We start from the raw sequence: 23,404 nt of genomic DNA on the forward strand, positions 1-23,404 counted from the left end.
GTGAAAATGCAAAATTTGAGGGTAAAGTAATATTTTTGTGGGGAAAAAGTAAAAGTTTAATTTTATTTTCCTTTCACATTGCTTCAGTTTCTGCGAAGCACGTAAAGGGTTAAACTTCTTAGGGATGATTTTGAGTACTTTAAGAGGAGTAGTTTTTAGAATGGTGTCAGTTTTTGGTATTTTCTGTAATATAGGCCCTCAAAGTCACAAATGTAATTACGTCCCTAAAATAATAGTTTTGTAAATTTTGTTTGAAAAATTAGAAATTGCTAGTAAACTTTGATCCCTTCTAACATCCTATAAATTGTTTAAAAAATTATGCTGATATAAAGTAAGCATGTGGGAAATGTTAACTATTTTGTGTGATTTAACTCCCAGGTCTAACTGTATAAAAATTCTAATTTTGAAAATTGCAAAATTTTGTACATTTTTGCCCATTTTCTGTTCTTCCACACAAAAATAATCGTAAAAAAATTGCCCTAAATTTACTACTAATATGAAGTCCAATATGTTATGAAAATCCCATCTCAGAATCCCTGGGATCTGTTGAAGCATTCCCCATAAAGTGACACTGGTTAAGAATTGAAAAAAATGGCCTGGTCATGAAGGTGGAAAGAGGCTTGGTGGTAAAAGGGTTATGGGGTTAAAGTAAAAGAAAAAAACAAAACATATTGTCCATTAGAAATCCATTTGCAATAGAAAACTAGCAAAAGGTAAAAGAAAAAGCCGACAGTTACATTTAAGCATTTTAAAAGAGAGATTGCTGATACACATGCTGACTAGCTCCTATCAGCCCTTGGGCAATGCGATCATTGGGTAATGCTGGGTTGCCACAATAGCTGGGGACCTGCTGAATGCTGCCACAAGCTGAGCCTCAAAGGAAACAACGATTTAGACTATAAGGCTATGTGCCCACGTTGCGTTCTATTACGCAGCGTATATGTCACTGCATGTGCGTCTCATGACATTTCCAGGAGGGATTTTCCGGTCGTTGATTCCTATATTATTCCCAATTACCCTTACTCGGTATCAATAATATCACGGACACTGCTTGCGACTTGGTAAAAAATGGCCACAACAGCCCTTTATTGCCTATTGTTTACACACTAACACAAGGGGGCGCCGTCCAACGGGCGTCCCCAACATTTAACAATAGGTAATACCATAATAATAATACAGTACGTAATACAATACGTAACCCTGGGTAGGCCCGGTCCAGAAACCACCTTCCACCACCAAAACATGATCCCTGGCCGCAACACACACCGGGCCGGAGATGAGGTATGAATCACCTACAGATCAATACCCCCCACCTTGCAGGACCCATGCCTGCAAGATCCTTGTAACCGGAGCCACTATATCCTACAAGTGACTCTCCAATCAAATAACATTATCCGTTAAACCGCCTCTGGACCAGACCTACCCCCGCCATAAGTCCGGTCCAGAAGCCATACTCCACCACCAGAACACAATCCCTGGCCGCAACACACTGACCCAGAGATACGAGGCATTAATCACCTACGGATCAATACCCCAACCTTACAGGACCCCATGCCTGCAAGATCCCTGTAACCAAAGCCACAGTATTCCGCAAGTGACCCTCCAATCACACAAACCTTCAGAAACACGATCCCTGGCGGCAACACACCGACCCAGAGATACGAGGCATTAATCACCTACGGATCAATACCCCAACCTTGCAGGACCCCATGCCTGCAAGATCCCTGTAACCAAAGCCACTGTATTCCACAAGTGACCCTTCAATCACACAACCGTCAGAAACACGATCCCTGGCCGCAACACACCGACCCAGAGATACGAGGCATTAATCACCTACGGATCAATACCCAACCTTGCAGGACCCCATGCCTGCAAGATCCCTGTAACCAAAGCCACTATATCCTACAAGTGACCCTTCAATCACACAACCGTCAGAAACACGATCCCTGGCCGCAACACACCGACCCAGAGATACGAGGCATTAATCACCTACGGATCAATACCCAACCTTGCAGGACCCCATGCCTGCAAGATCCCTGTAACCAAAGCCACTATATCCTACAAGCGACCCTTCAATCACACAACCGTCAGAAACACGATCCCTGGCCGCAACACACCGACCCAGAGATGGGGGCATTAATCACCTACAGATTAAACTCCCCCCAAGAAGCATCAAGTATCAACCGTGTCTCAAAACCTTACATTCCTCTTTACCTCCAAATCAATATTATGCCCGGCTGCAACCTCCAGCCCAGAGATATGAGGCATCAATCACCTACGGATCAATCCCCCATGTGTATAACAGTAACTGTGACCTCAAAAACCTTAAAGCCCGTTAGCGACTTTAATCCAACAACATCCCCGGCTGCAACCAGCCCAGAGATAAGAGGTATTAATCACCTACGGATCAAAACCTCTATGCCTTGCAGAACCACGTGCTTGCACTGCACTTGGATCCAGAACCATGACCCCAACCAATGACTCCTCCTGCGACTACCATTTCACCAAAATGGATCACTGACCATAACAATGGTCCCATATTTAAATGAGGTAAAAGTCACCAAAGGAGTAATACCCTTACCCAAACCAAAAACTCCCGTACTTTCAATTACCTATCACCTGGGGCACTGTAGCCACCTGTGACTCCCTGGCAACCATCAACTCCTTAATATATAATCCTTGGCAACAACCCTGACCCATATATAAGGCATTGATCACCAACGGAGCAATACCTCCTCCCTGCAAACAACCTTGTACCTGCAGGTCACCAGTAACCGGAGTCACTGTACCTTCCCCAGTGACTCTCCATCCAAACACCAGTAACAATTAGAGCTCCTCTGGACCAGACCTACCCCTGCTGATGTGACAAAGGACATAATCCCCATTACTTATGCTGACCATACTCATATACTCATACACATCATATACATATACATATACATATATTCCCACATTACCCCCATCTTATTCACCCACTTACAAGAATCCCAAATGATAATATACATCACAATCCACAAAGAAATATTTTTTTTTTTTTTATTATTATTTTATACACGACACTTTCTCCAATCCTTTCAGTTCTCATTTTGGTTTTTTTTTGTTTTTTTTGTAACGGCTCTTAAAATTGAATAATTATACATCCATATAAACACCAATAATAACAATACACAATAGAAGGGAGGGTGGGTGGGAAGCTGTCCTCCAGGAAGTGCAAGAGGAGGTAATTGACTCTCACCTCCTATTATATACACCATGAAGCTCCCTCCTTTCTTACCACCACACTCCACCCCCTAACCAATCACCTTCTTTTCCTCATTCCTAAACGAACCAACACTGTTTAACCCCATCAACTCCCTACCCTCCGGGCTGTCATGTCGCCCCCTACACCCTATGGGTTCCATGGCTTTCTTGACATTTCCAGGAGGGATTTTCCGGTTGTTGTTTCCTATATTATTCCCAATTACCCTTACCCGGTATCAATAATATCACGGACACTGCTTGCAACTTGGTAAAAAATGGCCACAGCAGCCCTTTATTGCCTATTGTTTACACACTAACACAAGGGGGCGCCGTCCAATGGGCGTCCCCAACATTTAACAATAGGTAATACCATAATAATAATAATACAGTACGTAATACAATACGTAACCCTGGGTAGGCCCGGTCCAGAAACCACCTTCCACTACCAAAACATGATCCCTGGCCGCAACACACACCGGGCCGGAGATGAGGTATGAATCACCTACGGATCAATACCCCCCACCTTGCAGGACCCATGCCTGCAAGATCCTTGTAACCGGAGCCACTATATCCTACAAGTGACTCTCCAATCAAATAACATGATCCGTTAAGCCGCCTCTGGACCAGACCTACCCCCACCACAGAACAGGCCACGTGACACCTTGCGTGGCCTGGACCCCCACACACCCAACGCTTGCTCCCCAACTTGCAAGCCAAACTAACCATTAAAACCTTTTCATCCATCACTTAAACTCTGAGCATCCAATATATGCACCAGCCAGCGTACCCAGTCTACCTTACTGCACCGCACTCCCCTGATTCTTGGTGGCAGGAGCCACTGGGTCCCTCTGACGGCCACTCAGGCCCACCGACACACCATGCCACAAGCTCCCAAATTATACCGGAATCCACACCATTCCCCGCTGGCCTTATTATAACGAATTAAATGCAGTACCGACTGTACCATCGTCCTCCCCAGTACCGACCAAAGAACCACTGTACAGTCACCCTGCTCCTCCTCCTGTCTCCAGCTGAATTCAACCACCACTGGGGTTGAGATACAACAACAGGATGACACTCACACTGCTTATGCTACTGGGTCACTTCGCACCCCAAACCTAGTTCTCCCAGGAAACCGCTAAAGGGAAACCCCGCTGTAAAACGACTGCAATCCATAGCCTTGAAATTTCCCCTACAGCTAACCTTGCAGCTTCCCCAGAGCCAAATATCACTACCGGTCTCCCCTGACAGATTTATTCCGCCATCACACCCTCTGACAACAACAGAGGCTCGAGCTGTCTTCCCCAGAAAATCCCAAAATCTTCCCACATTTTCTACTACCACACTAATGGACCTTCTTCATCCGAAATCAGGCCCACTTAATTTCCACGAGGCCCACACGGCCTAACGGAACCATGCCCCACCCCAAAATTAACACGGCCTCAAAAAACAAAACAACCGCAACCATCGCCCTGTACCCCTTACTGAGGCAAAGATATTGAAGCATTACCTTCGATCCCAAGGTCCCCAACAACACCTCCAACCATAATGCACAGTCCGCTTGCCTCCGCAAACCGGACCATGACAAGCTCCCTGTACTACAATGCCCACCGGAAAATTGCAGCCACACCACTGGCCCGATTGACTCCATATGCAACTATGGGCATCAGGAGACACAACTTTACCAAACACCATGTCCGGGCCTTTCGATCTCAAGGAAAAACCTTGTGACACACAACCCCCTTTGAGCTCTCATATTACACCCCAAGATAAATTAAAACCTTGACCACACCATAGTATCCGCTCAAAGCCGACCACCGAGGGGCGTACCACTATTTTCCCGTAACGCACAACTGCACCTTCGAACCAAATACCTTCGTGCCGTGAGACCGGAGCACCACGACTCCCTAAGCAAACCCTTACCCAGATGCCCATACCTACCACCGGGCCAAGCATTCCCTTTTTTTTTGTTTTTTAAATTGTATATGAATATAAAATAGACTCCACCAGCCCACAGATGCCAGGAGTCCACCCATGCAAAACACCCAATAATACCAGATGGCCCTAAGCTATCCGACTTACACTCTATGCACCACAAGTACCCAATCCTCTAGTCCAAACCAAAACTCGCATAGTCCCCACCCGTAATCACGGCTGTCCGAAGAACTCCATTATTCCGTCCGCAGCCCACCATTGCTGATTAACCGAGTTCACCCACAGCAGCCCAAAGCTGCCCAGCACCTACATTAACACCAATTCAGTCACGCTGGACTCAACATTCCTCCCAGCACCAACTTCCACAATGGGATAACATGCTGACTAGCCACAAATTAACCCCATGTTACCATTGATGCGGTTGCAAACCTACAAACCCATTACAGCAACCAACACCTCACCTTCACCTACATTTCCGCTCTCCTTTATTCCCTTATCCACAGCAACCCTCGCGCTATACCGGGGCCCCGCACCTACACATCACTCACAAAAACCCCCTGAAAACTCCCCGCACACACCGTACCGCGGGACCCCTCGCCCCTTTACCTTACCCACCATAATTCATCCAATAAGAACCACCATGCATCAGAAGATTAATAATGAAACACCCCAGCAAACCTTCAATAACTGCGCCGTCTCACCCGCTCACATGTGCCGCAATCATCAGCACCCTTAACCAAGTCTCACAAGACCTAAACTGCGGCAAACGCAAAACCTCGCCATCCCCAACCTGAAACTGTAACCACCGGACCTGACGCCACCTGCACCCTCATGGCCCCGCTGCCATGAGACCACCCCGTCCATAACTCTGCCCCTGGCCTCCAGAACATGAACCCACACCCCCCAGGGACCACGGCACCAACCGACCTATGAACTAACCACATGCTCCAAACCCCCCCAGCTGCTACCCATATCTCCAGACACTACTCCACTATAGCGACTGTCCCCCCACCACTACAAAAAGGCTGAAACTTAAATTGATTACCGCGCCAGGCTGCCTCCAGAGGACGCCCTCAGATCAGCCGTCACCGTCCTTTTCGCCAGTCGTCCGTCGCTGATCCCAGGACAGTCCCTCAAGCTGCAGCCACCGAATGCCCGCTGGGTTCGCCCCCTGACGCCAGGAGCACCGTGTCCACATGCCCTGTTTGGGCCGATTGTCGCCTCCACTCCTGGGGGAAGCCGCTACTGATGAGAGCTGCACCCTTGTCCCAATGACTGCTCCAGGATAGACAGCAGGCCTCATGTCTCCTCCTCGTCGCCACCTGCTGCGCCCAGTCCTCCGGTCCCGATGATCCAGCCACACAGGTGAGGTGACCCTGCAGGCGCCTCCTGTCTCCTCCTCGCCGCCGCCTACTGCGCCCAGTCCTCCGGTCCCGATAATCCAGCCACACAGGTGAGGTGACCCTGCAGGCAGCCGTCCTCTGGTCCCCCCGCGGAGAAAGGGGGGGTGTTGTCCATCCACCGCCGCTGGGCGTGCTCCCGGCCGGGAGCGGCCGCATCGCTCCAAAATCCAGCCCGAGGCCTCACACCGGAAGTAGGCCCCCGGGCTGGACACGCCCCCTTTTCGGCCGTCGCGGCCCTGCAGGAGATTCCTCCCGACAGCCAGAGCGGGCGCAGCAAGCTACCGCCGCCCGCCCAGCTGCGGAGGGTCCCCACAGGAGTGGGGGCTATCATGTTGTCCTCCTCACCCCCACCTTCCCCAAAAGACCCCGGCGAGTCCTGAAACTGCCAGCACTACAGCAAAGAGGGGGGTGGGGGGAGGGGAAGTTGCCGAGGAGACACCCAGGCAGCCTGGGTGTGGGACTGCACTGCCTGGGCGCCCTGCACCGCCATGCTGACCAGATCCGAGGATTCCTCAGGACATCATGATGGAGGTTCTCCAGCCCGTCCAAGCTGTCCTCCAGGAAGTGCAAGAGGAGGTAATTGACTCTCACCTCCTATTATATACACCATGAAGCTTCCTCCTTTCCTACCACCACACTCCACCCCCTAACCAATCACCTTCTTTTCCTCATTCCTAAACGAACCAACACTGTTTAACCCCATCAACTCCCTACCCTCCGAGCTGTCATGTCGCCCCTACACCCTATGGGTTCCATGGCTTTCTGAACGCAGCCGAAAAGCTGCGTTCTGAGACGCATTGTAACTGCAGAATTCCTGCTGAATTCATGTGTTCTGGATGCTTCCAGAACGCACACTTTTGACAGTGCGGTCCCACTCGGCTCTGCTGCTGCCCATAGACTTGCAGCAGAGCCGAGTGGGACCGCACTGTCAAAAAGAGCAGTGCCGCGCGATCAGAATGAACTCGGATGAACTTTACCCGACTTCATTGTGATCGCGCGGCTCTGTCTGTGTGCCGCGGCTTGATTTGCGATCACAAGTGAAGGACTCGACGGTGACCGCAAATCCCCTGAGTGACTGCAGTGAGCCGCGCGATCATCGGTGCCGTCACTCAGATTACCCGTGGCCAGCTCGAGTCCTCCACCCGAGACTTGTGGCCGTGGGTAACCTGAGTGACGTCTCCGCTGACAGTGCGACTCACTTCAGTTGCTGCGTGGAGCTGACAGGAGCGGCGGTGTTCTACTGCTGCTCCTGTCAGCTTCATGTAGCAGAGCTGGATGCATCGTGGGTCCTCGTGAGGATTACGCCAGACCTGGAGGGGTGTTTAGGGATTTTAATAAAGTGGTGAAAGAGGGTGTTTTTTTGTCTTTTATTTCAAATAAAGGATTTTTTTGGGTGTATGTGTTTATTTACTTTCACTTACAGGTTAATCATTGGAAGTGTCTCATAGACGCCTGAAATGATTAACGTAGGACTTAGTGGCAGCTATGAGCTGCCAATAACTCCTTATTACCCAGATTGCCACCGCACCAGGGCAATTCTGGATGAGCCGGGTAGAGTCCCAGGACTGTCGCATCTAATTGATGTGGCAATTCCGGGCAGCTGCTGGCTGATATTTTTATTAGAAAAGTAAACTCCGGCACTCAAAAAATGAAATGACAACTCTTTTATTGATGAAAAGATAATTTCTCACATGAAGAATAAAAAAAAAATGTTTCGGCTGTTTGCCTTCTTCAGTTTTTTATAGTTTTTTTATATGCCTCTAGGAGAATAATTATGGATTTATACTAGAACATATTCTGTTGTCATCATAGTAGAACGCTTATAGTGTATGCATCGGTAAACAAGTGTCAAACCATCATAGGTAATAAATGACAATTAGGTCATCATGAACTGTGTTCATCAGTGTCCAGGAAGGGAATGCTGATATTTTTAGGCTGGGGGGCTCCCCATAATGTGGGGTTCCCCATCCTGAGAATACCAGCCTTCAGCCGTGTGGCTTTATCTTGGCTGGTATCAAAATTGGGGGGAACCGCACGTCGTTTTTTTTTAAATTATTTATTTATTTATTTTACTGCACTACATAGACCCGCCCACCGATGGCTGTGATTGGTTGCATTGAGACAGCTGTCACTCAGCATGGGGGCGTGTCTGACTGCAACCAATCATAGGCGCCGGTGGGCAGGGAAAGTAGGGAATACCAGATTGAATAATGAGCGGCCGGCATTTTTAAAAGCAGGAGAAGCTGCTGCAGTGTGAACACCGTGCAGCGCCGCGCCGGTGAACGGTCAGTAATCGGTGAGTATGAGAGAGGGGGGAGAAGGCTAGACCGACAGAGAGAGGGATACCGACCGACAGGGAGACAAGAAAATGACAGACAGAGACAGAGACCGACATTGCAACCAAAACGCACAAAAAAAGTGACATGTTGCTTTTTAGAACGCAGCGTCTTGGCAGCAGCCGAAACGCTGCGTTCTAAAACGCAACGTGTGCATGGATCATGCACAATCTTCATAGATTGTGCTGGGGACGCAGGACGTATGCAGTTACACTGCAGTGCAATACGCAGCATAACTGCATGCAAATACGCAACGTGGGCACATAGTGGGCGGCACGGTGGCTCAGTCTTGCAGCGCTAGGGTCCTGGGTTCAAATCCCACCAAGAACACTATCTGCAAGGAGTTTGTATGTTCTCCCTGTGTTTGCGTGGGTTTCCTCCGGGTACTCCGGTTTCCTCCCACACTCCAAAGACATACAGATAGGGACTCTAGATTGTGAGCCCCAAAGGGGACAGTGTTGCCAATGTATGTAAAGCGCTGTGGAATTAATAGCGATATATAAATGAATAAAATTATTATTAATTATTATAGCCTTTACACTGTATTCAGTATATATTATATATGGTATAGCTGTATAGAGTATAAGAAATCAAGCAATTGCATTTTAAATTCCTCTAGGGTGGCCAAAAAAGAAAATAATACAAAAAAGTAAAAAATAATTACATTATATAAAAGTCACCTCCTTTTACCATTTTTAAAATAAAGAATTAAAAAAACAGAATTGCAATCAACTCGTTTATAAAAATCCAGTCTATCAAAACATATTTTTGTTTTAAAATATACATTGCATGGCATTAAAAAACAAAAAAACACGTCACAAAAACACATTTTGTGATTTTTCAGTTACATCAATCCTTCCCAAAAAATTTAAATTAGAAGCATTAACCTCAAAATAGTATCAATAAAAATTTTGCCTCAGTATGTGGTCAGTATTTTACCTCAATGTCATGATTCACGTACGACTCTGCTTGTGCAGAGCCATTGTATGTGTTTGTCTTCCTGCTGTTTGCATTCTCCAGGGTTAGGTCCGCTGCCTTATCTTGGAACTGTTTTCCTCGGTATGCTGCTGTGAAGCCCCACAGGTGTTGTGTCGGTGCATTACCTTCAGGGACTCCACTCGGCTGGATCTTGTCACAGGTAGGGAATCTTCTATTTGTCGTGACGCCACTCTCAGTATTGCGGTCAGTGGGGACCGCCACTGCAGGTTGAGGGACGCCTGGGGCTGATGGTAAGTGCAGTTAGTTGGAATAGCCTCCTGAGAGTGAGGCAAGCCCCAGGGCCCTGTGTAGGTGCGTAGTACCACAAGGCGCAGAATAACTCCACACACGCAGAATGTCTTTCAGGGGTTTTACTCACTTCAGGTGGCAGGGTGAGTAACCCGGGCGTAGCTGGGATGAACCAGGCGGGAACCAGGTATCCTTCAGACTGACTTCTGATGGTGACTACCAACTCGCCTTCCTTAGCCCTTGGTGGTTTGGGGTAACCCCGACTTTTAGTCCCTATGGGGGTCACCCAGGGAAGTTGCTGAAGCCTCTCTCCCCTTCGTTTGCCGTTTGCTTGTTGCCTGGGCCAGATCACTCCAGCTTCTTGCCTCCTGTGAACTATGGGCCCTAACTGTGGCTACGTGGCTGCGGCTTTTAGTTGTTGTGGTGTGGGCTTTGAGGGCCCCACACCGGCAGGTTTAGCAAGGAAAGGTGGATCTATCCCCGCTCCGGGATCTGCCGCCCGTTTGGGCCTGGTTCTCCCTAGCAGTCTCCTTACTTCCCACTCTGTGCTCTCTCTCTAGCTGGAGATGGGTTTCGGGTAGCACTCCTAGGTGACCGTTCTCCCCCGTCGGTAGCCACTGCGCGGACGCTGTCAGACTACAGCAGCCCAGGGGAAGGGGTCAGCTCTCCTCGGAGCTCCCTGGACTCTGCTCTGAACCGGCTCACATCTGGGACCTTCACTGCTGCTCCTGTCAGAGCTTCACTTTCCTGCTCCTCACTCCTCCACACTCTGCTGCAGACTGTTTACTCCTCCTTCTCTTTTCCCTTTTGTGCCTGCCTACGCCACCTAGCAACCAGATTCTCTTACCACACCCCTTGAGAGGAGATGGAGGCTTTTGGCCCCCTCCACTATTCCAGTGGAGGCGAAGGCTTTTCCCCCTCCTGGGATCCCCAGGGGTCCTCTCATAGGTACATGTGTGAGACCTGATCACTATGCGCCTGTGTAGTCACACCTCGGTCAGCCTTCTGGATTACCTGTATTGTACTGTCCCCAGCATGGGTGCAGTACTCAGTGGTGCCTGACCAGGTCAGGGGCGCCACATTCCCCCTTAGTTATCACCAGCACGTCCTCGGGCTGCAAGACAACATTTTAAAATGCATAAAACATTAAAACATCGTAAAACATTTTAAAACCACCAGGTACCATACATCACCACCCTCCACCCACAAGTCCGTTAACCCACCCAAACCCTTTCACGTTGGCCGCGCCTTCAGCCACTTCTGGCAGGATGTAGAGGCGGCTTTCATGGTCTGGTGGTCTTCAGGGTATACCTGGCCTGGTGACGCCGCGCCTTCAGCCACTTCTGGCAGGATCCAGAGGCGGCCTTCACAGTTGGTGCTGACCAGGTACCCTCTTTGTGGTGGAGAGCCAGGCCCCATAAACAGGCATGCTCTCTGGTTGCAGGTAAGCCAAGGCCCTATATACGGACGTGCCCCCTGGTTGCAGACGAGCCAAGCCCCTAAACAGGCTGACTCCGGTGGTGGTGGTGCCCTCTGGTGTAACTATTTACACTGCGAGAGTTTGTGGCTATAGCCAGTTCATAGCCTTAAGGTTTATTTCTCACATCAGTTTATGTGGGCACATTCTTAAACTTGTAAAACGTTGCAAAACAAACTTTTCAAACTGGTAACTTGCTTTACTTTACATGAACTTATGCAGACTCCTCTTCACCAGGGCTTGGGCCTGTAGGGCTGCGGCACCTGTTGCTTCCTTGACCTCTTTCTTCGTCTGTGGTAGTCTCATCAGTAGGTCCTTTGTCTTTTCTTTCTTTATCGCTGTCTTTCCTTTCTTCTTCTTTAGGACATGGTGCTACATCTAGCGCATACCACCCTCTTTCTCCTTGATGCATGGTAAATTGTACGGAGTCTCCCATCTTTAAGTTTCTGCCAGGGTGCCCTCTGGGCAAATGAGCTCTCACATCTCTTCTATTGACGAAGATACCTTCCTTTATACCAGGTGCAACGATGAATCTGTATCCTGACTTCAGGCTAAAGTCTTCCACAATTCCTCTACAAAGGGGTCCTCTGACCTGGGCTTTGGCTCTTCTCAGGAACCGTTTTTCTTCTAGGTCTCGGGCCGTGACTTCTCTCTGCCCTGGGGATGGCGGTGCAGGGAAAGACTGGGTTCTGCTACGGCGCCGTGTCTTGCGGGCTGGATTCTGCGAGGTACAGCTCACAAGCTCCCAGGTGAGGCTTTTAGGCAGATCTTCTTCAGCGGAAGGTATCGGGTCTTCCTCATCCCAGCGGGAGTATGGCAACATCTCTGGCTCTGGGCATGGATCCACTGTTGGTATCTCCTGAGTCAGCTCCTCAGCTTCCTGGCCTCCCCTCCCCCTTAGTGCTTCTGAGCACTCCTTTGATGGCAGTGCTGGGGATGGACTTTCTTCAGCAGGCCCAGGCGGGGGACTCTTTGGCGTAGTTGCTGCAGGGGTTGCCGGAATCCTCTTGGGGGTGTGCGGAGGGAGCATGTACTGATCCACCATCTCCTGTGGGAACTTGGCCTCCATGTCAGCCTTCAGCTGCCAGTATGCAGGGTCCTCCCCCAGCGTGGGCTTCCTAGCAGGGACCTCCTTTGACTGGGGAGCGGTGTCTGCTCTGGCCTTGCAGGCCGGGGAAAATGGTGATGCAATCTTATCTTGGCGGGCCGCGCCTGACATGGCGGCGGCCTGGTCTTGGCGGGCCGCGCCTGACATGGCGGCGGCCTGGTCTTGGCGGGCCGCGCCTGGCATGGCGGCGGCCTGGATGGGCGTTTCTGTCGCAGCTTGGATCGGCGTCGCAGCTGCGATGGGGTCTTTGCAGCCTGGGCTGGGCGTCGCTGCAGCGATCTGGGCTTGGCGGGCCGCACCTGACGGGGCTGCGGCCTGGTTCAGCACCTCACTTGCGGCGCGGACGAGCGTTGCGGCTGCGGTAGGGTCTCGGCGGGCCGGGCCTAGCATGGCGGCGGCCTGGGTCAGCGTCACACCTGCGGCGCGGATGAGGGTCGCGGTGGCAGCCGGTTCTCTGCGGGCCGGACTGGGCGTTGCTGCAGGGACCGGGTCTTGGTGGGCCGAGCAGGGCATCGCTGCGGCGGCCTGAGCTTGGCGGGCTGCACCTGGCGTGGCTGCGGCCTGCTTCAGCGTCGCCGCGCCGGACGCCTCTTCAGGGACCGCGGACGTGGCAGCAGGGGTCGGGGCACTCGCGCTGGCAGGGGCATCACTGGACTCACCCATCGGTGGCAGCATCGGGGTCTGAGTCGTCACCGCCCGGTCTGGCACTCGGCGCGCGGCTCTCCCTTCATAGGCCTGAACCGCCGCGGTCATCCACAGAAACTCCGTCCGTCCCTCTCTGATCAGCCTTCCGACCCTGGCTTCCAGTTGGTCGCAGAACTCAGCAAGCTCCCGACACCACCAGGCAGCGGAGCCTGGCTCTGGGTCTCTGCATTCAGACGCCATTTTCTCTAGCCACAAGCTGCTGGCTTCTTTTCCGTTCCGCCGTCTCTGGACGCTTCCGCTCTCTTCACAAGCGAGGTCAGAACTCTGCAGGGGATCTCTGGGTAGCCACACCTCTTTGTGGGCGGTAACTTCTCCCAGCGCGGGCTGCTGTTGTTTTTCGGCGCGCTTTTCATGGTGGCAATATGGCGGCGCTTCCAATTTTTCAAGCGGACCGCCCAGGCACATGGTCACCTGTCTGAACAGGTCTAGTCCTTATCCTGTTCGTGACGCCAGATGTGAAGCCCCACAGGTGTTGTGTTGGTGCATTACCTTCAGGGACTCCACTCGGCTGGATCTTGTCACAGGTAGGGAATCTTCTATTTGTCGTGACGCCACTCTCAGTATTGCGGTCAGTGGGGACCGCCACTGCAGGTTGAGGGACGCCTGGGGCTGATGGTAAGTGCAGTTAGTTGGAATAGCCTCCTGAGAGTGAGGCAAGCCCCAGGGCCCTGTGTAGGTGCGTAGTACCACAAGGCGCAGAATAACTCCACACACGCAGAATGTCTTTCAGGGGTTTTACTCACTTCAGGTGGCAGGGTGAGTAACCCGGGCGTAGCTGGGATGAACCAGGCGGGAACCAGGTATCCTTCAGGCTGACTTCTGATGGTGACTACCAACTCGCCTTCCTTAGACCTTGGTGGTTTGGGGTAACCCCGACTTTTAGTCCCTATGGGGGTCACCCAGGGAAGTTGCTGAAGCCTCTCTCCCCTTCGTTTGCCGTTTGCTTGTTGCCTGGGCCAGATCACTCCAGCTTCTTGCCTCCTGTGAACTATGGGCCCTAACTGTGGCTACGTGGCTGCGGCTTTTAGTTGTTGTGGTGTGGGCTTTGAGGGCCCCACACCGGCAGGTTTAGCAAGGAAAGGTGGATCTATCCCCGCTCCGGGATCTGCCGCCCGTTTGGGCCTGGTTCTCCCTAGCAGTCTCCTTACTTCCCACTCTGTGCTCTCTCTCTAGCTGGAGATGGGTTTCGGGTAGCACTCCTAGGTGACCGTTCTCCCCCGTCGGTAGCCACTGCGCGGACGCTGTCAGACTACAGCAGCCCAGGGGAAGGGGTCAGCTCTCCTCGGAGCTCCCTGGACTCTGCTCTGAACCGGCTCACATCTGGGACCTTCACTGCTGCTCCTGTCAGAGCTTCACTTTCCTGCTCCTCACTCCTCCACACTCTGCTGCAGACTGTTTACTCCTCCTTCTCTTTTCCCTTTTGTGCCTGCCTACGCCACCTAGCAACCAGATTCTCTTACCACACCCCTTGAGAGGAGATGGAGGCTTTTGGCCCCCTCCACTATTCCAGTGGAGGCGAAGGCTTTTCCCCCTCCTGGGATCCCCAGGGGTCCTCTCATAGGTACATGTGTGAGACCTGATCACTATGCGCCTGTGTAGTCACACCTCGGTCAGCCTTCTGGATTACCTGTATTGTACTGTCCCCAGCATGGGTGCAGTACTCAGTGGTGCCTGACCAGGTCAGGGGCGCCACACTGCCAGTGATAGTTCCTGCTCTGCAGTGTGCGCTTCTGGTTCCTGTGAGTCTATTCTGATCCTGCCAGGTTACATAGTATTCTTTTTCCCTGATCTTTGTCCTTCCAGTCTTGTCTTACCTCCCTGTCTCCCATCTCCGCTCCCTCCTCTATCCTTATTTGTCCTCTCGGTCTCTGACACCAGCTTGCTATCTGACTATGGCTCTACTCCACTCTGGAACCTGACGATACCTCCTGGCTTTCCAACCCTCGGCTCTCACTTGACTCCAGCTTTGCTTACCCCTCTGTACCTACGTGAGTTCCTGCCACTGACCTTTGGCTTGATCGACCATTCTATTGCATCATTCTGCGGATGCTAGTGACCTCTCATGGGCTTGCGCCTTACTACACTTAGAAGCACTACATCCTACCTGAGTACCGGCCCCCCCTGGTGGTAGCATCACACTCAGTATTTGTAGCCAAAACCAGGAGTGGAACACTAAGAGGAAATGTAGAATAGACTCATGGTCACCATTTCTGTATTCTTCTCCCACTCCTGGTCTTTGCTAAGGTAAAAATCTCACCAAATACTGCCTTATGAACGTGACTTAACCTGGACAATAATGGCGCTTGGTCTTTTTTACTGCGAAATGAACGACATACAAACAAAATCCAAAAGTTTTTTTCCCCCAACTCCAAAATTTGTTTTGTTCTATTAGTTGTGCTGAGCTATGCAAATTGTTTCATCGTAAATATTGGTAATAAACCTGTTTCACATTGACAAATTTTGATACACGAGACACATCTACTACATGGGCCAATAACTCCTCTGACACAATAAACTGCAAACTAATCAGAGGTAGACATACCTGTTCATTACTGATGTGGAGTGAATACATTCCCGCAGAAGGGTAGGGTTATTCTAACCCATATTCAGTTTATTTACATTGTGCAGCATTATTTAATATTTTTATTATTTACTAGTTTTGTTGAGTAAAAATACTAGTCAGCACTGTCATGGGATTGTCAATTTTGTTTGGTTAGTTTAACCCATTTTCAATTTATTTACATTTCTACATGAAATACTGCTAAAATAGTGAAATGTATAAAATATTTCTATGAATTCTTATCAATTACCTGTGTTCCAGTGGAGTACCTTCCCGGAGGTTGAGAATTTGATGTCTTGGTTGAACCAACTGAGTTTTCCATTTTTTTCCCACTACAGCAATGATTTCGTAAACATTTGCCATATTCTTTACGCACCTGTAAGTGGGATAAGTAAAATTATTTAAGACCAGCTTCCAGATATTACATGGCATTCGAAACAATCACTGCAAATTCATTTGTAACATTTGTACATAAGGGAAGGTTTTGTTTTTCATTACGGTAACTTCCATCTTCTACAGAACAGAAAGCGTGAGAAACAATGCCGCGCACATTATGCACCGTGGCAAATTTTGACCACGTCTCTAGCCACCCCCTAAGACACACTTATTTGCCATTTCTTTCTTCCCAGGCAAAAGGAGATGGCAGAATGCACATGATGAAGGAGAAAGACAATTAGTAGATGCCCAGGATTGCAGGGCGTACACCCAAATCCAGCACTGTTCCAGGACAGTTGGGACCTGTAGATTTATTGTTTTGCTCATTTTTTCATAGTTGTAGCAGCCAGAACGTTTTTATTTTTATGTAAACTCCACTATATGACATTTTTCCTGTTTATGTCCTTAAAGGGGTATTCCATCTACATGGTCCTATTCCAATAGGCAGTAATAATATTAGCAAATACCTCCAATTAGGAATATAGTATCATTCTCCTGCTATAGCAATATCGCTTACCTCATGGGCAGCGCATTGCATCTTAGGTATCCCTGGTTACAGCTGCAAGCAACTAAGGCGGGCTTTGCACACTATGACATCGCAGGTGCGATGTCGGTGGGGTCAAATTGAAAATGACGCACTTCCGGCATCGCATGCGACATCGTAGTGTGTAAAGGCTCGATGATACGATTAACGAGCGCAAAAGCGTCGTAATCGTATCATCGGTGCAGCGTCGGCGTAATCCATGATTACGCTGACGCGACAGTCCGATGTTGTTCCTCGCTCCTGCGGCAGCACACATCTTCTGTAGGATATGCGGAAGGAAGGAGATGGGCGGGATGTTTACATCCCACTCATCTCTGCCCCTCCGCTCCGATTGGCCGCCTGGCGTGTGACGTCGCTATGACGCCGCACGACCCGCCCCCTTAACAAGGAGGTGGGTCACCGGTCAGAGCGACAGTCGCAGGACAGGTGAGTCCATGTGAAGCTGCCGTAGCGATAATGTTCGCTACGGCAGCTATCACAAGGAAATCGCTGCTGCGACGGGGGCGGGTACTATCGCGCTCGGCATCGCAGCATCGGCCTGCGATGTCGTAGTGTGCAAAGCCCGCCTAAGTGTCATGACTAGACACAACCATGGATACCTACGGTAATGCCCTGTACATGAGGTAAGAGACATGGCTATAGCAGGAGAATTATTCTACAAGTCTAATTGGATGTATTGCTAATAATGAATTGCTAATAATATTATTATTACGCTTACTGCATATTGAGATAGGGTCTTGGAAATCGGAATACCCCTTAAGGCTATGTGCGCACGCTGTGGATTTACCACGGATTTTGCCGCGGATTTGCTGCAGAAAATGTGTCTAGAATTTTTGCAGTCATTCCCCAGCAAAACCTATGGGTATAAAAAATTGCTGTGCGCACACTGCGTTTTTTTAAACCTGTCGTTTTAGCCGCGGAATTTCCGCTGTAGAATTAATGTGCATGTCACTTCTTTTCTGCAGGTACCTGCGGTTTTTGCCATAGATAATGGTAAAAATTTGCAGGGACCAACCTGCGGAAAAACCACGGCAAATCTGCGGCAAATCAACACCAAAACCTGCACCAAACCACGGCAAAACCGCATGCGGATTTCGTTGGGGTTTTGGTGCGTTTTTTTTTACTGCAGGTGCTTGATTCTTTAAGAAGGTCCGGATTTTCCTTAAGAAAAAGTCAATTCTTAGTGCTCACATGGCCTTTAGGCTGTATTCCCATAGTGTAAATAGTCAGGGATGGTCCCAGCATCGGCTCCAGACTCTTAAAGGGCTGCTCTTAAGAGATATAAAAATTCTTCTACTGTCCCTGCCCTTAAACTATAAAGATGAGATGCACAATGCTGTTCCTGTACCTGTAATTCAGTGACCCTGTAGGTGCTAATTCTGCTACCCCTCCCCTCTAGGGCATTATAACACACATCCAAGAAAATAGGGTGTGGCAACACAATGCCACACCCCCTTCTCTCGGACAGAACAGAGGCAACTAATATGGATTGCTCACATCTGCGTATATAAAATCGCTCAGATTCTCAGGCAGAAAAGTTGGCAAGTGTCAGGCAAGCGTCATGCGATTTTTTCCTCACCTAGCATCCATATGTCATGTGAGTCCTAAGTGAGTCATGCGTATGCAATGCATTTTTAACACCATATTAAATATAACATTAAATATAACATAATCCTCCATGTACATTAAAGGTAATTGTCATACATAATAAAGCAATCTTTAAAAAATCTTAGAAAAGCTAGCTCATTTGAACTGAAACCTCGTCACTGGGCTATTAAAGTCTTGCTTTTCACTGCAAGTATACTGCAAGTGCTGCCTCTTTTGTCTTTTAGATAGATAGATAGATAGATAGATAGATAATAGATAGATAGATATATAGATACTGTACGTAGATGTATGTGTTTTTTTCTTTTTTCTTACTGCATTATAAAGAGGGGGATCTGATGCCAGCTGACGCTACACAGCTTACATCAACTACAAAACTCATTACCCCTATTGGCACCACACCAGGGCAATTGGGAAGAGCTAGAATGTGATGTGCTACATCTGGTGTGGCTTTGTGCTGCTATTTTTAGGCTGAAAAGGGCTCAATTATCATTGACCTATCTAGCCAGAAAATACCAGCCCCTAGCTGTCTGATTTACCTTAGCTGGTTATCAAAAATAGGGGAATCCCATCCTGCTTTTTTAATAATTTATTATGTTAAACAAGGCTAAATGCCATTTAGTGCCACAAGAAAGGCCTACTGTATCCTCACCTATCCCTTGTAGACTGTGAGCCCTCACGGGCAGAGACCTCTATCCTCCTGTACCTGCCTTGTAATGTCTATGATTATTGTACTTGTCCCTATTATGTATACCCCTTTCACATGTAAAGCACCATGGATTAGATGTCGCTATAATAATAAATAATAATACAGTACAGACCAAAAGTTTGGACTTCTCATCTCTAGAACAAATGTTAAGAGGACACTTTGTGCAGCGGCCTTCATGGCAAAATAGCTGCTAGGTAACCACTGCTAAGGACAGGCAACAAGCAGAAGAGACTTGTTTGGGCGAAAGAACACAAGAAATGGACATTAGACCAGTGGAAATCTGTGCTTTAGTCTTATGAGTCCAAATTTGAGCTCTTTGGATCCAACCACCGTGTCTTTGTAGAAAAAGTGAACGGATGGACTCTACATGGCTGGTTCCCACCGTGAAGCATGGAGGAGGAGGTGTGATGGTGTGGGGTTGCTTTGCTGGTGACACTGTTGGGGATTTATTCAAAATTGAAGGCATACAGAACCAGCATGGCTACCACAGCATCTTGCAGTGGCGTGCTATTCCGTCCAGTTTGCGTTTAGTTGGACTATCATTTATTTGTCAACAGGACAATGACCCCAAACACACCTCCAGGCTGTGTAAGGGCTATTTGACTAAGAAGGAGAGCGATGGGGTGCTACGCCAGATGACGCCAGGTGGTCTTCACAGTCACCAGACCTAAACCCAATCGAGATGGTTTGGGATGAGCTGGACCGCAGAGTGAAGGCAAAAGGGCCAACAAGTGCTAAGCATCTCTGGGAACTCCTTCAAGACTGTTGGAAAACCATTTCCGGTGACTACCTCTTGAAGCTCATCAACAGAATGCCAAGAGTGTGCAAAATAGTAATGAAAGCAAAAGGTGGCTACTTTGAAGAACCTAAAATATAAGACAGATTTTCAGTTGTTTCACACTTTAAGTATTTCATTCCACATGTTTTAATTCATAGTTTTGATGCCTGCAATGTGAATCTACAATTTTCAGAGTCCTGAAAATAAAGAAAACTCTTTGAATGAGAAGGTGTGTCCAAACTTTTGGTCTGTACTGTATATCTGCAGGATATCTATCTATCTATCTATTGATCTATCTCCTGTATATATATATATATATATATATATATATATATATATATATATATATATATATATATATTTATTTATATCTTAATATAAGATTGCTTTATTAATAAGGCAACTAGCTTAACCCCTTCACGACCGATGACGTACTGGTATGCCATCGGTCATGTCACGGTAATCACCGCTGGCTGCTGTGGTGAGCCAGCGGTGATCCCCACACATGTCTTCTGATTTGAACAGCAGACGTAGGGCCAACAAGCGCAGGTGGATCTGCAATCCACCTGTGCCTGCTTGCCACTTAATTCGCATGTCAAAATATGACAGTGCGATTTAAATGTCTGTGGCAGGGATCCAGCCATTCCCCACCGCCATCGGAGGCCCCGTAACATGATGACGGGAAGCCAATGGTTGCCATGGCCCCATGGTCTTGCAGAATAAGTTATGCCACAACTCTAAAAACTATCTGCTCTTTCTCCTTTTACTGCTATTTTTTTCAGGCGATATATCTCCTAATCCCGGTCTACCCCATACCAACTTTACCTCCTTCCCCACCTCCCATAGAATCCCTGCTAACCTCATTAACATTAGTTGAACACCCTCACTTCCCTCTATTAATTGTGCTCTCTGGAATCCACGGTCTGTATATAACAAGCTTCCTTACATCCACAACTTCTTTCGCAATAACTCTCTTAATCTGCTAGCCCTCACTGAAACCTGGATTCAGGATTTGGACACTGCCTCCCCTGCTGTCATTTCTCACAGTAGCTTACACTTTTCCCATTCACCAAGATCCGAGAACAGACATGGTGGTGGAGTTGGCTTACTCCTGTCCCCACAATGCACTTTCCAGGTCATACCCTTAGCTCCATCACTCTCATTGCCCTCTTTTGAGGTCCATACCATCAGGCTCTTCCATACCCTTCCCCTCAGAGTAGCAGTCATATACCGTCCACCAGGCTAACCCACCTAGTTCCTTGACCACTTTTCAGCTTGGCTGCAGCACTTCATGTTCTCAGAATTACCAACCCTTATCCTAGGAGACTTTAACATCCCTAGGAACAGCCCCTCCTCCCCATCTGCATCCCAGCTTTTATCTCTAACCACCTCTCTTAGCCTTTCACGGCTGTCGTCCTCTGGACACATGAAGGCGGTAACACCCTTGACCTGGTCTTTGTCCGCCTCTGCTCAATCTCCCACTTTGATAACTCCCCTCTTCCCCTCTATGACCACAACATCCTCTCCTTCAAGCTCACAAACCCTAATCCACCCCAGCACACTCCCACCTATCATATATTCAGAAATCTTCGGGCTATTGACTCTCAGGCACTTAAAGACTCTGTACACTCATCACTGTCCCCTATCTCCTCTCTTTCCCATCCACATCTGGCTGTAAACCACTACAATTAAACACGCAGAAGAATCCTAGAACAAGTAGCATTCCTCACCCTCAGAACCTCCAAACACAGAGTAAAACAGCCCTGGCTCACATCGCAAACTTAATTTCTCCAGCAATGCTCTAGGAGTGTCAAGCGGCTATGGAGGAAAACCCGCACACCAGAACACTTCATCCACTACAAGTTCATGTTAAGAACCTACAACTCTGCCGTTCACTTCGCCAAACAGGCCTACTTCACCACCCTGATCTCTCCACTTTCCAACAATACAAAAAAGCTCTTCGACACCTTTGACTCCCTCCTCAGTCCCAAAGCACAGATCCCTATCACAGACCTTCATCCTGATGATCTGGCTTTGTATTTCACAGAGAAAATAAAAACATCCGCCGAAAGATCAGCTCCCAGCCACCAAACGTCGTGATTCCCATTCCCCCCATGTCCCATCCAGCTGACTTTCCACATTTGACCCAGTCACAGAGGAAGAAGTCTCCAGGCTCCTCTATTCTTCTCGTCCTACCACTTGCACTACTGATCCCTTCCCCTCACACCTACTCCAATCTCTCTCTCCGGTCGTTACTACTCACCTAACTAAAATCTTCAATCTCTCTCTCTCTCTTCTGAAAACAATGTGGTAGAAAAAAGAAATGGCCGCACATCCAAAATTCATAAGTTGATCTAATACCGCTAGGCAAAAAATTAAATACCTGAACATGAGGTTCTTGGTTTAACATTCTGATCAGACTGTATGAAGCCCACTGCCATGTCACGGCAAACCTCTGAGTGGGTCCCTAACTCTGACGCTTTAATGGTGCGGAACCGCCCTCTGTGGTGCAGTGTGGCCTGGAGTCATGGGGACTCAGCCCTGCAGCATGGGTGCTGTGAAGCACCAGGTCAACTGCCCTGCTGGTGCATTGTCTCTGTGGCGATGGTTGGCACACGGTTCCGCACCATTAAGGCGTCAGAGTTAGGGACACACTCAGAGATTCGTTGTGATGTGGCAGTGGGATTCATACAGTCTGATTAGAATGTTAAACCAAGAACCTCATGTTCAGGTATTTAATTTTTTGCCTAGGGGCATTAGATCAACTTATGTATTTTTGATGTGTGGCCATTTCTTTTTTCTACCGCATTGTCTCTCTCTTCTGGCATCTTACCCTCCTCCTTCAAACACTATCATTACTCCATTATTAAAAAAACTTTCTCTTGACCCATCTTGCACAAACAACTACAGACCAGTCTCCAATCTCCCTTTCATTTCCAAACTCTAGGAGCGACTGGTCTATTCCCACCTCACCCACTACCTTTCCACTCACTCTCTTCTAGATCCTTTACAGTCTGGCTTCCGCCCCCTACACTCAACAGAAACTGCCCTCATCAAAGTGACTAATGGCCTTCTGACAGCAAAATGTAATGCTTATTCTTCTTGACCTCTATGCAGCCTTCGACACTGTTGACCACCATCTCCTTCTTGTTGTTTTGAGGAGCCCATGATGCCACTCTTCATAAGAGATTCAAATAAGAGAACAACTTGCAAGTGGCCACCTTAAATACCTTTTCTCATGATTGGATACACCTGCCTATGAAGTTCAAAGCTCAATGAGGTTACAAAACCAATTTAGTGCGTTAGTAAGTCAGTAAAAAGTAGTTAGGAGTGTTCAAATCA

General features: G+C 48.6%; 1 protein-coding gene across 15 annotated transcripts in view; it reads right to left on the reverse strand.

Moving 5' to 3' along the window:
• ADGRL3 (adhesion G protein-coupled receptor L3) overlaps positions 1-23,404 on the reverse strand; it is a 1,180,558-nt gene that overhangs the window by 269,866 nt on the left and 887,288 nt on the right. For all 15 annotated transcript variants that reach the window (XR_012754627.1, XM_075352554.1, XM_075352542.1 and 12 more), the window contains one exon: positions 16,242-16,367. Coding sequence is in view for 14 of the 15 variants with exons in the window: in XM_075352554.1 (XP_075208669.1) it covers positions 16,242-16,367 (126 nt within the window). In the remaining variant the exon portion in view is untranslated. The remainder of the gene's footprint in view (positions 1-16,241; positions 16,368-23,404) is intronic.

This window comes from Anomaloglossus baeobatrachus, chromosome 1, assembly GCF_048569485.1.
Source record: "Anomaloglossus baeobatrachus isolate aAnoBae1 chromosome 1, aAnoBae1.hap1, whole genome shotgun sequence".
Taxonomy (NCBI): domain Eukaryota; kingdom Metazoa; phylum Chordata; class Amphibia; order Anura; family Aromobatidae; genus Anomaloglossus; species Anomaloglossus baeobatrachus.